General features: G+C 48.0%; 2 protein-coding genes across 2 annotated transcripts; both read left to right on the top strand.

Moving 5' to 3' along the window:
- The first annotated feature begins 13,987 nt into the window (after window positions 1-13,987).
- Window positions 13,988-15,943, top strand: LOC119356554 (chloroplastic lipocalin-like). Its single transcript, XM_037623522.1, has 5 exons — window positions 13,988-14,058; window positions 14,362-14,491; window positions 14,699-14,941; window positions 15,101-15,391; window positions 15,560-15,943. The coding sequence occupies exons 1-5, from the start codon at window positions 13,988-13,990 to the stop codon at window positions 15,833-15,835; spliced, it is 1,011 nt and encodes a 336-aa protein (XP_037479419.1). The 3' UTR covers window positions 15,836-15,943.
- On the top strand, window positions 15,920-16,463 carry LOC119356555 (BTB/POZ and MATH domain-containing protein 2-like). The gene has a single exon (XM_037623523.1). It carries the CDS (start codon window positions 15,946-15,948, stop codon window positions 16,216-16,218), a length of 273 nt encoding a protein of 90 aa, XP_037479420.1. The 5' UTR covers window positions 15,920-15,945; the 3' UTR covers window positions 16,219-16,463.
- Window positions 16,464-17,236: the final 773 nt, after the last annotated feature.

The raw sequence follows: 17,236 nt of genomic DNA, 5'->3' as shown, positions 1-17,236 counted from the left end.
GGGCCCACTCGATAGGACATCATCATAATGTGCACAATGTGATCAAGGAGTTGATCACGGGATGATGTGTTACGGAACGAGTAAAGAGACTTGCCGGTAACGAGATTGAACAAGGTATCGGGATACTGATGATCGAATCTCGGGCAAGTATCGTACCGATAGACAAAGGGAATTGTATACGGGATTGATTAAGTCCTTGACATCATGGTTCATCCGATGAGATCATCGTGGAACATGTGGGAGCCAACATGGGTATCCAGATCCCGCTGTTGGTTATTGACCGGAGAACGTCTCAGTCATGTCTGCATGTCTCCCGAACCCGTAGGGTCTACACACTTAAGGTTCGATGACGCTAGGGTTATAAAGGAAGTTTGTATGCGGTTACCGAATGTTGTTCGGAGTCCCAGATGAGATCCCGGACGTCACGAGGAGTTCCGGAATGGTCCGGAGGTAAATATTTATATATGGGAAGTCCTGTTTTGGTCACCGGAAAGGTTTCGGGGTTTATCGGTAATGTACCGGGACCACCGGAGGGGTCCGGGGGTCCACCGGGGGGGCCATGGGCCCCAGAGGCATACATGGGCCAAGTGTGAGAAGGCACCAGCCCCTAGGTGGGTTGGGGCGCCTCCCACTAAGGCCCATGCGCCTAGGAGGGGAGAGGGGGCAAACCCTAAGGGCAGATGGGCCCTAAGGCCCATACTCCCTGCGCCTCCCTCTCCTCCCCCCTTGTGGCCGCCACCCATAGATGGGTTTGGGGCTGCCGCCCCTCTAGGTGTGGGAACCCTAGAGGGGGCGCACCCTCCTCCCCTTCCCATATATATATGAGGCCTAGGGGCTGCCCAATACACGCGATCTGATCTCTGCCTGTTGGTGCAGCCCTCCCTCTCTTTCTCCTCATATCTCGCGGTGCTTGTCGAAGCCCTGCAGGATTGCCACGCTCCTCCATCACCACCACGCCGTTGTGCTGCTGCTGGATGGAGTCTTTCTCAACCTATCCCTCTCTCCTTGCTGGATCAAGGCATGGGAGACGTCACCGGGCTGTACGTGTGTTGAACGCGGAGGTGCCATCCGTTCGGCACTAGGATCATCGGTGATTTGGGTCACGACGAGTACGACTCCATCAACCCCATTCTCTTGAACGTTTCCGCTTAGCGATCTACAAGGGTATGTATATGCACTCTCCTTCCCCTCGTTGCTGGTCTCTCCATAGATAGATCTTGGTGACACGTAGGAAAATTTTGAATTTCTGCTACGTTACCCAACAGTGGCATCATGAGCTAGGTCTATGCGTAGTTTCTATGCACGAGTACAACACAAAGTAGTTGTGGGCGTTGATTTTGTTCAATATGCTTGCCGTTACTGGTCTTATCTTGATTCGGCGGCATCGTGGGATGAAGCGGCCCGGACCAACCTTACACGTATGCTTACGTGAGACCGGTTCCACCGACTGACATGCACTAGTTGCATTAGGTGGCTGGCGGGTGTCTGTCTCTCCCACTTTAGTCGGATCGGATTCGATGAAAAGGGTCCTTATGAAGGGTAAATAGCAATTGGCATATCACTTTGTTGTTTTTGCGTAGGTAAGAAACGTTCTTGCTAGAAACCCATAGCAGCCACGTAAAACATGCAAACAACAATTAGAGGACGTCTAACTTGTTTTTACAGGGTATGCTATGTGATGTGATATGGCCAAAGGATGTGATGAATGATATATGTGATGTATGAGATTGATCATGTTCTTGTAATAGGAATCATGACTTGCATGTCGATGAGTATGACAACCGGCAGGAGCCATAGGAGTTGTCTTAATTTATTTATGACCTGCGTGTCAACATAAATGTCATGTAATTACTTTACTTTATTGCTAACCGTTAGCTGTAGTAGTAGAAGTAATAGTTGGCGAGACAACTTCATGAAGACACGATGATGGAGATCATGGTGTCATGCCGGTGACGATGATGATCATGGAGCCCCGAAGATGGAGATCAAGAGGAGCAAAGTGATGATGGCCATATCATGTCACTCTTTGATTGCATGTGATGTTTATCATGTTTATGCATCTTATTTGCTTAGAACGAAGGTAGTAAATAAGATGATCCCTCATTAAAATTTCAAGAAAGTGTTCCCCCTAACTGTGCACCGTTGCGACAGTTTGTTGTTTCGAAGCACCACGTGATGATCGGGTGTTAGATTCTAACGTTCACATACAACGGGTGTAAGACAGATTTACACACGCGAAACACTTAGGTTGACTTGACGAGCCTAGCATGTGTACAGACATGGCCTCGGAACACAGAAGACCGAAAGGTCGAGCATGAGTCGTATGGTAGATACGATCAACATGAAGATGTTCACCGATGTTGACTAGTCCGTCTCACGTGATGATCGGACACGGCCTAGTTGACTCGGATCATGTAATCACTTAGATGACTAGAGGGATGTCTATCTGAGTGGGAGTTCATAAGATGAACTTAATTATCCTGAACATAGTCAAAAGATCTTTGCAAATTATGTCGTAGCTCGCGCTTCAGTTCTACTGTTTAGATATGTTCCTAGAGAAAATTTAGTTGAAAGTTGATAGTAGCAATTATGCGGACTAGGTCCGTAAACCGAGGATTGTCCTCATTGCTTCATAGAAGGCTTATGTCCTTAATGCACCGCTTAGTGTGCTGAACCTCGAACGTCGTCTGTGGATGTTGCGAACATCTGACATACACGTTTTGATAACTACGTGATAGTTTAGTTAAACGGTTTAGAGTTGAGGCACCGAAGACGGTTTTTGAAACATCGTGAAACATATGAGATGTTTCGAGGGCTGAAATTGGAATTTCAGGCTCGTGCCCACGTCAAGAGGTATAAGACCTCCGACGATTTTCTTAGCCTGCAAACTAAGGGAGAAAAGCTCAATTGTTGAGCTTGTGCTCAGATTGTCTGATTACATCAATCATTTGAACCGAGTGGGAGTTGATCTTCCAGATGAGACAGTGATGTTTCTCCAAAGTCATTGCCACCAAGCTGCTAGAGCTTCGTGTTGAACTATAATATATCAGGGACATATATGATGATCCTTGAGATATTCGCGATGTTTGACACCAAAGTAGAAATCAAGAAGGAGCATCAATTGTTGATGGTTGGTGAAACCACTAGTTTCAAGAAGGGCAAGGGCAAGAAGGGATACTTCATGAAACGGCAATTCAGTTGCTGCTCTGGTGAAGAAACCCAAGGTTGAACCCAAACCCGAGACTAAGTGCTTCTGTAATAAGGGGAACAGCCACTGGAGCAGAATTACCCTAGATACTTGGTAGATTAGAAGGCTGGCAAGGTCTATAGAAGTATATTGGATATACATTGTGTTGATGTGTACTTTACCAGTACTCCTAGTAGCACCAGGGTATTAGATACTGGTTCGGTTGCTAAGTGTTAGTAACTCGAAATAAAAGCTACGGAATAAACGGAGACTAGCTAAAGGTGAGCTGACGATATGTGTTGGAAGTGTTTCCAATGTTGATATGATCAAGCATCGCACGCTCCCTCTACCATCAAGATTGGTGTTAAACCTAAATAATGGCTATTTGGTGTTTGCGTTGAGCATAGACATGATTGGATTATGCCTATCGCAATACGGTTATTTATTTAAGGAGAATAATCGTTACTCTGTTTATTTGAATAATACCTTCAATGGTCTTACGCCTAAAATGAATGGTTTATTGAATCTCGATCGTAGTGATACACATGTTCATGCCAAAAAGATATAAGATAGTAATGATAGTACCACCTACTTGTGGCACTGCCACGTAAGTCATATCGGTATAAAACGCATGAAGAAGCTCCATGTTGATGGATCTTTGGGCTCACTCGTTTTTGAAAAGTTTGAGACATGCGAACCATGTCTATTGGTGTATATGCATGAAGAAACTCCATGCAAATGGACCGTTTGAACTCACTTGATCTTGAATCACTTGAGACATGCAAATCATACCACATGGGCAAGATGACTGAAATCCTTGGTTTCAGTAAAATGGAACTAGAAAGCAACTTGTTGGAAGAAATACATTTTGATGTGTGCAGTCCAATGAGTGCTGAAGCGTGTAGTGGATATCGTTATGTTCTTACTTCACAGATGATTTGAGTAGATGTTGAGTACATTTACTTGATAAATCACGAGTCTGAATTATTGAAAGGTTCAAGTAATTTCAGGGTGAAGTTGAAAGATCGTCGTGACAAGAGGATAAAATATCTATGATATGATCATAGAGATGAATATCTGAATTACGAGTTTGGCACAGAATTAAGACATTGTGGAAATTGTTTCACAACTAATACAGCCTGGAACACCATAGTGTGATGGTGTGTCCGAACATCATAACTGCACCCTATTGGATATGATGCATACCATGATGTCTCTTATCGAATTACCACGATAGTTTATGGGTTAGGCATTAGAGACAACCACATTCACTTTAAATAGGGCACCACGTAATTCCGATGATATGACACCGTATGAACTATGGTTTAGAGAAACCTAAGCTGTCATTTCTTAAAAGTTTGGGGCTGCGACACTTATGTGAAAAAGTTTCAGGCTGATAAGCTCGAACCCAAAGCGGATAAATGCATCTTCATAGGACACCCAAAACAGTTGGGTATACCTCCTGTCTCAGATCCGAAAGCAATAAGGGATTGTTTCTAGAATCGGGTCCTTACTCGAGGAAAAGTTTCTCTCGAAAGAATTGAGTGGGAGGATGATGGAGACTTGATGAGGTTATTGAACCGTCTCTTCAACTAGTGTGTGGCAGGGCACAGGAAGTTGTTCCTGTGGCACCTACACCAATTGAAGTGGAAGCTTATGATAGTGATCATGAAACTTCAGATCAAGTCACTACCAAACCTCGTGGGATGACAAGGATGCGTACTACTTCAGAGTGGTACGTAATCCTGTCTTGGAAGTCATGTTGCTAGACAACAATGAACCTACGAGCTATGGAGAAGCGATGGTGGGCCCGGATTCCGATAAATGGCTCGAGGCCATAAAATCCGAGAGAGGATCCATGTATGAAAACAAAGTGTAGACTTTGGCAGAACAGCTCGATGGTCGTAAGGCTGTTGAGTACAGATGGATTTTAAAAGGAAGACGGACAATGATGGTAAATGTCACCATTAAGAAAGCTCGACTTGTCGTTAAGAAGTTTACCGACAAGTTCAAGGAGTTGACTACGATGAGACTTTCTCACTCGTAGCGATGCTAAGAGTCTGTTGGAATTATATTAGCGATTACTGCATTATTTATGAAATCTTGCAGATATGATGTCAAAACATTGTTTCCTCGACGTTTTTTTGAGGAAAGGTTGTATGTGATACAAACCGGAAGGTTTTGTCAATCCTGAAAGATGCTAATAAGTATGCAAAGCTCCAGTAATCCTTCTAAGGACTGGAGTAAGCATCTCGGAGTTGGAATGTACGCTTTGATGAGATGATCAAAGATTTTGGGTTTATACAAAGTTTGTGAGAAACTTATATTTCCAAAGAAGTGAGTGGGAGCACTATAGAATTTCTGATGAATATATGTTGTTGACATATTGTTGATCAGAAATGACGTAGAATTTCTGGAAAGCATATAGGGTTATTTGGAAAGTATTTTTCAATGGAAAGCCTGGATTAAGCTACTTGAACATTGAGCATCAAGATCTATAAGGATAGATCAAAACGCTTAATGGTACTTTCAAATGAGCACATACCTTGACATGATCTTGAAGGTGTTCAAGATGGATCAGTCAAAGAAGGAGTTCTTGCCTGAGTTGTAAGGTATGAAGTTAAGACTTAAAGCTCGACCACGGCAGAATAGAGAGAAAGGACGAAGGTCGTCCCCTATGCTTAAGACATAGGCTCTACAGTATGCTATGCTGTGTACCGCACCTGAAATGTGCCTTGCCATGAGTCAGTCAAGGGGTACAAGAGTGATCTAAGAATGGATCACAGGACAGCGGTCAAAGTTATCCTTAGTAACTAGTGGACTAAGGAATTTTCTCGATTATGGAGGTGGTAAAAGAGTTCGTCGTAAAGGGTTACGCCGATGCAAACTTTGACACCAATCCAGATTATTCTGAGTAGTAAACTGGATTCGTATAGTAGAACAGTTATTTGGAATAGCTCCAAATGTAGCGTAGTAGTTGCATCTACAAGATGGCATAGAGATTTGCGAAGTACATACGGATCTGAAAGATTCAGACCCGTTGACTATAACATCTCTCACAAGCATAACATGTTCAAACCCAGAACTCATCGAGTGTTAATCACATGGTAATGTGAACTAGATTATTGACTCTAGTAAACTCTTTGGGTGTTAGTCACATGGGGATGTGACCTTGAGTGTTAATCACATATCAATGTGAACTAGATTATTGACTCTAGTAAACTCTTTGGGTGTTAGTCACATGGGGATGTGACCTTGAGTGTTAATCACATATCGATGTGAATTGGATTATTAACTCTAGTGCAAGTGGGAGACTGTTGGAAATATGCCCTAGAGGCAATAATAAATTGGTTATTATTATATTTCCTTGTTCATGATAATCGTTTATTATCCATGCTAGAATTGTATTGATAGGAAACTCAGATACATGTGTGGATACATAGACAACACCATGTCCCTAGTAAGCCTCTAGTTGACTAGCTCGTTGATCAATAGATGGTTACGGTTTCCTGACCATGGACATTGGATGTCGTTGATAACGGGATCACATCATTAGGAGAATGATGTGATGGACAAGACCCAATCCTAAGCATAGCACTAGATCGTGTAGTTCGTATGCTAAAGCTTTTCTAATGTCAAGTATCATTTCCTTAGACCATGAGATTGTGCAACTCCCGGATACCGTAGGAGTGCTTTGGGTGTGCCAAACGTCACAACGTAACTGGGTGGCTATAAAGGTACACTACGGGTATCTCCGAAAGTGTCTGTTGGGTTGGCACGAATCGAGACTGGGATTTGTCACTCCGTGTGACGGAGAGGTGTCTCTGGGCCCACTCGGTAGGACATCATCATAATGTGCACAATGTGATCAAGGAGTTGATCACGGGATGATGTGTTACGGAACGAGTAAAGAGACTTGCCGGTAACGAGATTGAACAAGGTATCGGGATACTGACGATCGAATCTCGGGCAAGTATCGTACCGATAGACAAATGGAATTGTATACGGGATTGATTAAGTCCTTGACATCGTGGTTCATCCGATGAGATCATCGTGGAACATGTGGGAGCCAACATGGGTATCCAGATCCCGCTATTGGTTATTGACCGGAGAACGTCTTAGTCATGTCTGCATGTCTCCCGAACCCGTAGGGTCTACACACTTAAGGTTCGATGACGCTAGGGTTATAAAGGAAGTTTATATGCGGTTACCGAATGTTGTTCGGAGTCCTGGATGAGACCCCGGACGTCACGAGGAGTTCCGGAATGGTCCGGAGGTAAATATTTATATATGGGAAGTCCTGTTTTGGTCACCGGAAAGGTTTCGGGGTTTATCGGTAATGTACCGGGACCACCGGAGGGGTCCGGGGGTCCACCGGGGGGGGCATGGGCCCCAGAGGCATACATGGGCCAAGTGTGAGAAGGCACCAGCCCCTAGGTGGGCTGGGGCGCCTCCCACTAAGGCCCATGCGCCTAGGAGGGGAGAGGGGGCAAACCCTAAGGGCAGATGGGCCCTAAGGCCCATACTCCCTGCGCCTCCCTCTCCTCCCCCCTTGTGGCCGCCACCCATAGATGGGTTTGGGGCTGCCGCCCCTCTAGGGGTGGGAACCCTAGAGGGGGCGCACCCTCCTCCCCTTCCCATATATATATGAGGCCTAGGGGCTGCCCAATACACGCGATCTGATCTCTGCCTGTTGGTGCAGCCCTCCCTCTCTTTCTCCTCATATCTCGCGGTGCTTGTCGAAGCCCTGCAGGATTGCCACGCTCCTCCATCACCACCACGCCGTTGTGCTGCTGCTGGATGGAGTCTTTCTCAACCTCTCCCTCTCTCCTTGCTGGATCAAGGCATGGGAGACGTCACCGGGCTGTACGTGTGTTGAACGCGGAGGTGCCGTCCGTTCGGCACTAGGATCATTGGTGATTTGGATCACGACGAGTACGACTCCATCAACCCCGTTCTCTTGAACGCTTCCGCTTAGCGATCTACAAGGGTATGTAGATGCACTCTCCTTCCCCTCGTTGCTGGTCTCTCCATAGATAGATCTTGGTGACATGTAGGAAAATTTTGAATTTCTGCTACGTTACCCAACAGCCATCACGGTACACACTCGGTTGATTCATTTTAATTAAGTTAAGGTTCAAGTTATCTACAACCGGACATTAACAAATTCCCATCTGCCCATAACCGCGGGCACGACTTTCGAAAGTTCAATCCCTGCAGGGGAGTCCCAACTTAGCCCATGACAAGCTGTCACGGTCAATGAAGGAATAGACCTCCTCCCAAGACGTTTCGATCAGACTCGGTATCTTGGTAACTCAAGACACTTCGACAGGTTAAAACAAGACCAGCAACACCGCCCGAATGTGCCGACAAATCCGATAGGAGCTGCACATATCTCTTTCTCAGGGCACACTCAGATAAGCAATCCGTACAACTAAAACCAGCCCTCGAGTTTCCCCGAGGTGGCGCTGCAAGGGGCTCTAGTTTGGACCAACACTCAGAGGAGCACTGGCCCGGGGGGTTAAAATAAGATGACCCTTGAGTCTGCAGAACCCAAGGGAAAGAAAAGGCTAGGTGGCAAATGGTAAAACCAAGGTTGGGCATTGCTGGAAAAGCTTTAATCAAGGCGAAATATCAAGGGGTTCCCATTATAACCCAACCGCGCAAGGAACGCAAAAATCCGGGAACATAACACCGATATGACGGAAACTAGGGCAGCAAGAGTGGAACAAAACACTAGGCGAGAGGCCGAGCCTTCCACCCTTTTCCAAGTATATAGATGCATTAAGATAACAAGATAATATAATGATATCCCAGCAAGTAAATAAATGTTCCAACAAGGAACGGCCTCCAGTCTTCACCTGCAACTAGCAACGCTATAAGAGGGGCTGAGCAAAGCGGTAACATAGCCAATCAACGGTTTGCTAGGACAATGGTGGGTTAGAGGTTTGACATGGCAATTTGGGAGGCTTGCAAGCAAGTGGTAGGCATCGTAGCAATGGCATAGAAAAAGAGCGAGCAAACTAGCATAGCAAAGATAGTAGTGATTTCGAGGGTATGATCATCTTGTCTGCACAGTTGTCAGAGTTGACTGGATCCTCAAAAGCAAACTCAACGGGCTCCTCATTAGCGAACTCGACTCCCGGCTCTACCTAAACAAGGCAAACAAGCAACAAGGATACAATCAACCACGTGCAAACTCAATCAACACGATGCAAAGATGATATGCTATGCGGGATGCGATGCGGGATGCCAAATGCAAGATATGACAGGAAAAGCATGAACCTGGCCTCAACTTCTAAAACCAAGTGTGCCACTGGAAAGATGAGATGAAATCGCTTGAAACGATATAAAGAACGCCGGAATCGGAGTTACGGTTTGGAAATGGCAAGCGATTCAAATATGGCACCGGTCTGCGATTTACAGCAAGTAGGCATCTAAATGCAATGAAATGAACATGCTACAGCAACCAAACATGACATCAAAATACATGGCAGGGAAGCATTCAAGATGCTTAACAAAAGTCTAGCACTGAGCAACGGCCAATTCATCCATTAACAGGTTCAAACAAGCATGGCAAAAACGCAAATGGTAAAACAGATCTCAGACTTAGTGAAATTAACACTTGTCTGGAATTTCAGATCATATAGCCCTCTTCGGAGCAACAAAACAACATGCTACAGGACCTGAACATGACAAAGAAAGACATGGCATGGAGCTACTCGACAAGCTTAACAAAAGTCCCTTAGTGACCTTGAGCCAAAAGGGATCACAAAATATACTAACAAGCACACGAACATAATAAAAACATAATCAGTTTTCAGACTTAGTGAAAACTGGCACATGCTGAAATATAACTCACGAAGGCATGTTTACGAGCTCGATGCACTCACCACGGTGCAAGTCATGGAAAGACCAGCATACGTCCCTTAAGAAGGCACAAAATACAAGCTAGACATGGCAAGAACAATGGCATAGCATGCATGGGTCAACTACAATAATATCGGCAAAATCGCAAACAAGTTGACGATCTGCCCAGATTCACAACGAAGCAAAAGTAGAGCTCGATTGACTCAAGCTAGGGTGCTCCATAATTGCAAACAAAGACATAGATGGATAGAGTACTACAACATTAACAAAACTCCCTTACTGATCATCCTCAAAAGAGGCACGGATCACTAGGAAACAACAAGAACATATGGCATCGTGAGATAAACAATCCCAGGACTTAGTGAAATTACTAAGTCCCTGAAAACAGAATTAGCAAGTGCACCACTTTGCGAGCTTGCACAAGTCACCACACACATCCTAAAAAAACATGGGTTCCACCTCTGGAAAGATGACAAAACCCTTAACAAAACACATGTAGAACTCACGGGCATAGCATGCACACATTAATCATGACAAAAATGACAAAAGTGCTAAACGGAGTAACAGATCTGACAATTAACTCAAGTAGCCCTCTTCAAACAGCATTTTGAGCATCAAGATGAACTCTAATGAAAATGATGCAATGGAATGAAATGATGTACTCCCTGAGATGAACATTTTCATATGCTATATGCATGAATCGGAGCTATGGATGCAAAGTTACGGTAGGTCAAAGTATGCAACACGAGCTAGGGTTTCTGAGAGAAGTCAACCTCCGACAATTCCAGATCTGAGATCTGCACGCGGATCGAGGACGGCCGGCGGGTACTGTTCACCGGCGGGGGAGAGAGTTCGCCAGAGTTGAGGGAGAGGCCGGCCGGAGCTTGCCGGTGAGGGGAAGGCGGCGGCGGCCGGCGTCGAGCGGTGGGGCGGCGAGGCGGAGCAACGGCGGCGGCGCGGCACCCACGACGAGGTGGCCGGCGCGGGCTCTGGCTCGCCGGCGAGAAGGAGCAAGGTGGCGGGGTCGGGCTTCCGGGGCGGCGGGGCGGAGGCGATGCCTCGGGCGGCGGCGGCGGAGGACTGGGCCTCGGGGGCCCCTCCTGGGCCTCCCGGGCCGGCGGCGGTGGCGAAGTGGGGCGGGCGGCGCGGCGAATGGCAGCACGCCACGTGGCGCGGCGGGGCGGATCCGGACGTGTCCATCGGTGCTGTTTTGTCCGGCGCAGCGCGGTGGGTTGGATCTAGGGTTTGAGGAGGAGGGGATCCGGGATTTTCGAGGAGGACCTATTTATAGGCATAGAGGGAGCTAGGAGAGTCCAAATGAGGTGCGGTTTTCGGCCACGCGATCGTGATTGAACGCTCTAGATGATGGAGCAGAGTTTGGTGGGTTTTGGGCCAAACTGGAGGGGTGTTGGGCTGCAACACACACGAGGCCTTTTCGGTCCCTCGGTTAACCGTTGGAGTATCAAACGAAGTCCAAATGGTACGAAACTTGACAGGCGGTCTACCGGTAGTAAACCAAGGCCGCTTGGCAAGTCTCGGTCCAATCCGGAAATGTTTAATCCCCACACACGAAAGAAAGCTAGACATGACCACCGGAGGAGAACGAAGCGCCGGAATGCAAAACGGACAACGGGGAAAACACTCGAATGCATGAGACGAACACGTATGCAAATGCAATGCACATGATGACATGATATGAGATGCATGACAACGACAACAACACACGGAGACAAAACCCGAACCCGAGAAAATAAAAATAACTTAACGCCGGAAACGGCAAGAGTTAGAGTACAAATAGGGAAAGTTACATCCGGGGTGTTACACAATCCAACCGGGGGCCATCTTCCCCCACCGCGCCCACAAGGTGTTCGGCGGAATTCCTCAAGGTAAAAAAATTGACAAAACTTGATGATTTAACTCGGGATTAGATAGTATGTTTGACGGTGGTCGTGTGCATTGTAGATGAGCTCGGTTGACTCCTCTTTCGTGGATGATTCATCGTCGGACGAGGAATTTGATTTCCATGAAGAAGAGGAGATTGCTATGCTAGTGGCCATGCACAAGAGGAGGAAACTGAAGCACGGTGGTTCCGTTTATGGTCGTGCGTTCATTCAGAGAGAACGGATTGATGCGCACAAACGGTTGGTGCACAACTACTTTGCATCATCACCTGTCTTTCCGGAGAATTACTTTCGACGTCGTTTTAGAATGTCGAAGGACTTGTTCTTTCGCATTTGCAATGAAGTGAAGCAGCATAACCCAGTCTTCGAGCAGAGAAGGAACTGTGCGGGGTTGCTTGGGCATAGCATTGAGCAGAAGGTCACTGCCGCTTTGCGCATTATGGCATATGGTGTTCCGGCAGATTACATTGATGACAACTTGGTGATGGCAGAGAGCACTTCTATCTTCTATGTCAAGCAATTTGCAATAACTATGGTAGGAGTGTTCGGTCCACAGTACCTGAGAGCACCCAATGCTCAGGACACTCAGAGGCTTTTGGAGATGAACAAAGCTCGAGGGTTTCCAGGTATGCTCGGGTCTGTAGATTGCATGCATTGAAAATGGAAGAACTGTCCAAAAGCATGGCATGGAAAATTCAAGGGGCGTGGGAAGGATGCCACTATCATTCTTGAGGCAGTTGCTGATTATGAAACATGGATTTGGCATGCATATTTTGGTATGCCCGGTTCTTGCAACGACATCAACGTGCTCGACCGGTCACCTCTCTTTGCCAACTTAGCAAATGGAGAAGCACCACGGTGACCTTCGAAGCAAATGGCCGCACCTACAACTATGGGTACTATCTTGCAGATGAGATCTGCCCAAGGTGGAGTACATTCGTCAAGCCGGTTGCAACACCTCACGGTAAGAAAGAACTTGTCTTTCATAATGCACAAGCGGCGGCTAGAAAAGATGTTGAGAGGGCATTTGGGATTTTGCAATCCCAATTTGCTATTGTGCGAGGACCAGCTAGATTTTGGGATCAAAAGATCCTTTGGTACATCATGACCGCTTGCGTGATCATGCATAACATGACCATTGAGAACGAGCTTGGAAAAGATTTAGATTACAACTTATATCACTTGATGGGCATTCCTGTTAACCCCATCCGAAAAGAACAGCGCATCAGACGTTTCATGAAGGTGTACTGCGAGATTAGAGACAGCGATGTGCATGACCAACTCCAGAAAGATTTGATGGAAGAGCATTGGAAATGGCATGGCGAAAGATCCGCATAGATTCATTATTTGTTTGTTCAAAACTATGTTGTATTGTGCAAAACTATGTTGTATTTGTGTTGCATTTCATCTCCTGTATCTGAAGAACTATGTAATAATTTGATGTTGTGGACATGAAATTTTTTTATGTTGTTTTAAAACATGTTTTATGCAATATGTGCGGCTGTACAGTGGCTGGACAGCGGCTGAACAGCAGCCGCGCGGCTGTTGGCCGGTTTTGGACCATGAATTTGGACCATCTATTGGAGTTGCTCTTTTGAACCATGAATTTGGACCATCTGTTGGAGTTGACCTTTTTTCGGAGCTCCAAAACACATTTTTTTACGGTCCAAATTTTACATCTTCAATTTTGCACCGTCAAAATTTAAACCATATATTGAAGATGCTGTAAGGAGTCGAGCTAATTCGACGGGCCACTCACTTGGCTCGATACACACTGGAAGGGGGCCCGGCGTTGGAGCGGACGTGGGGGCTGCCCATTGGGCGGCACCGGATGACGACGCTCTGATCTGCTCCCGGGCGGACTCGTCCCGTCCACCGACCGTCTTCGCCGAGCAAAGCTGCCGATGCCACCTGCCCACATCATGGTGGGAAAAAGGAAATCCACCGCGAAACCAACCCCAACAAAACGTCCCCGTCCGTCGACAACGCGGAGGACCCGACACCGACGCCGACGCCGACGCCCGGAGCCATGGCCCTCCTGCCGATTCTGGGCTCCCCCTCCTTCCCGTTCCCGGCCTCGCGCCCCGCCCGCCCGTCCAGGTACCACCGCCGACCACCAGTAGCAGCAGTGCCAGCTCCTTCCTTCGGTTAGTTTCTTCGCTTTAACTGCTGGATGAATGGATCCGCCGCGACCAGATCAGGGCGAGTTTGCGGTCGCCTCGCCGCAATGTGTGCTGCTTTTTGGATTTTGGATTGGTGTTGCTGCATTCTGTTTTGTACATGATACGAATTTCACATTCAGCAAATGATGCTTAGAGAGTTACAGGCAGGCGTGGGATTGGTCTCGGATTTCTGCTCCTAACCCGTATGTTTTGTTCCCTCTCCGATGCTTCTTCTTGGCAGGCGAAAATGTGGCCCTGCGGCGCGCATGAATTTCAGGTGCTCTGCGGGAGAGAGGGCCAACACTGGGATATCCAAGCATCTGCTCTCGTGCCTTGCTGCTTCCCTCGTCTTCATCTCCCCACCTAGTCAGGTAGCTGTGGTGCTCTTCTAACCTATCATCAGATGCACGTCTTAAACCGGTTCAGAGAGCAAATCTGCTTTGGCCATTGCCAAATTATCCATTTCAGCAAGAAAAAAAATGTTGATTCATAGACAGAAAAAAAACAGAGATAGTCAGTAAGGTTACCACCAGTTGAGACCCGCGACATGGTATCGATGCGCTCTTCTTGTTGACCAGGCTGTTCCTGCAGACACCTTTGCCCGGCCCAGCTTGTGCCAGGTTGCGGTGGTGGCCGCCATCGACAAAGGCGCCGTCCCTCTCAAATTCGACGCCCCTTCCGATGATGGGATGATGATGATGACCAAGGGCATGACCGCCAAGAACTTCGATCCAGTTCGCTACTCCGGTAGGTGGTTCGAGGTGGCATCGCGCAAAGGCGGGTTCGCTGGTCAGGGACAAGAAGACTGCCATTGTACTCAGGTACTGCAATTACAGCAGCCTCATACTGAATAATCTGAATTTTTTCTGGTTTACGAAGACAGAATAGTTGTATTATATGTCTGAAAAATATATTTCTCAACTGAATTATCGTAAGCAAGCTATTTGCATGGTATGATCGGAAAATTGCTGGTGCTGCAGGGAGTGTATACATTTGATGAGAAGGCGGGCGCGATCAAGGTGGAGACATTCTGTGTCCATGGTTCACCTGACGGATACATCACCGGTATCCGGGGGAAGGTGCAATGCCTGTCTCAAGAGGACATGGCTGGTGCGGAGACTGATCTCGAGAGGGAGGAGATGATCAGCAGCAAGTGCTTCCTGCGGTTCCCGACACTCCCGTTCATACCCAAGCTACCCTATGATGTCCTAGCGACCGACTACGACAATTACGCCGTCGTCTCTGGAGCAAAGGACACCAGCTTTATTCAGGTGGGGAACTGAATTTCTTCGTACTATAAACTACTCATGTCTAACCATCTTGAGAACATATAGCCATCTTAATGTAGATTCTAGAGGGTAGTACTTTGTGTTGTCGAAGTCACCTAACTATCTGATGCACTCGTGATCTGAAATAATTTGTGTCTGACACTGAACCAGATATACTCAAGGACGCCAAACCCTGGACCGGAGTTCATCGAGAAGTACAAGTCATACGCCGCCGGCTTCGGCTACGACCCAAGCAAGATCAGGGACACGCCGCAGGACTGCGAGGTGTCCTCGGACCAGCTTGCGGAGATGATGTCCATGCCCGGGATGGACCAGGCCCTGACGAACCAGTTCCCGGACCTGAAGCTCAAGTCGTCGGTCGCGTTCGACCCGTTCACGAGCGTGACCCAGACCCTGAAGAAGCTCGCCGAAGTGTATTTCAAGTAAACGCAAACCCATCCGCTGTTCCACTGGTCGGTGTTTGCTTCTCCACACGGAAGCTGCACTTTGATAAATATAAGTAGGCCCCTTCAGTGGCTTCAGTCCGTCGAGAAACCATGAAAAACCATGAAAACTATATCTCGGAGACGGTGCCCAAGTCGTCGAGGTGCGTCACGGAGGGCGCGACGCACGATTTCGAGGTGACCAACTACCCGCTGCTCGAGGGCATGGGCGTCGGAACGTACATTAGCTCGAGCACGTTCACTGTCGGCGGCTACGACTGGAACATCAGGTTCTACCCGGACGGAGACAGGGAGGACGCTGCCGGCCACGCGTCAGCCTTCTTGTGTTACCTCAGCCCGGCCAAGGACGTGGTGATGACAAACTAATCTTAACCATGCTGGACGATCAAGGCAACGTGCAAGCAACTGGGCAGTTATCGGGGGCCACCTTTTCTCCAGGGGAAGAAAATGATACCTGGGGCATCCAGAAACAAGCATGACAGTGCCCACCCAGGCTCCTCCCCGCTCGGGATTCCAGGCCGTCGGATCAGTTTTTTGATGCGTTCTGGACCGTAGGATCTCGCCTTCGGATGACCTCGGTCGTCGGATCAAGCCCGGATCACTGCTACAATGAATAGTAACCTCCATTCGATTTTTCTTACTGACTTTTCTTACTCTGGAATTACTTTGCTGCCTCGCTGACGTGTGGGGACCCTGGCTGGTGGGCCGCGCTGGTCAGCGTCTATGGCTGCGAGTGTGGCTAGTGTGGTTCGTCGGCGCCCTCCAGATCGCGCCACTGCCTGTAAAATTGGGTGGCCGCCGAGGGTATTTTAGACATTTCACGTGGTTAGGAAAATATCCAATAGGGCTGAGAGCCTAGCCGTCGCTCCCTTCCGCACTCTCGCGTCGCATCTCCTCCTCTCCCTCTCTCGAACCCTGACCCCGCGCTGGCATGGTCCCTGCCATACCGCCGCCGCCTCCGCTCGCCGTCGCGTCCTCTCCTCCTCCACGCCCCCTTGGTGCGCCGCCGCCGCCTCCTCCGCTCGCCGTCGCGTCCTCTCCTCCTCCACGCCACCTCCCACCCCTCTCCAGCCAGCCTACTCCCTCCTCCCTTCCCTCCCCACTCCTCCCATGTCCCTCGTTGCTGCACCACGCCCTCCCCCACCTTCAAAGGCAGCCTGGACCTGATCTGGAGGAAGAAGAAGAGGGCACAAGAAGAGGAGAACAAGAAAGCATCCCCAACTTCCCCCTTCACCAAATATTTGTGACTTGATCATAAAGGTGAGATTCCCCATCATCTATGAGCTCTTATCCTTTGTAAGTGATGATTCTTGGGGAATAGGGCTAGGATTAGGAGCCCTAGGTGAGGGAACTAGGGGGGGGGGGGGTCATTGTTGCTGCTGTT

Source organism: Triticum dicoccoides, chromosome 2A, assembly GCF_002162155.2.
Source record: "Triticum dicoccoides isolate Atlit2015 ecotype Zavitan chromosome 2A, WEW_v2.0, whole genome shotgun sequence".
NCBI lineage: Eukaryota > Viridiplantae > Streptophyta > Magnoliopsida > Poales > Poaceae > Triticum > Triticum dicoccoides.
The sequence above is the reverse complement of the archived record's forward strand: the minus strand, read 5'-3'. Positions and strand labels throughout refer to the sequence as shown.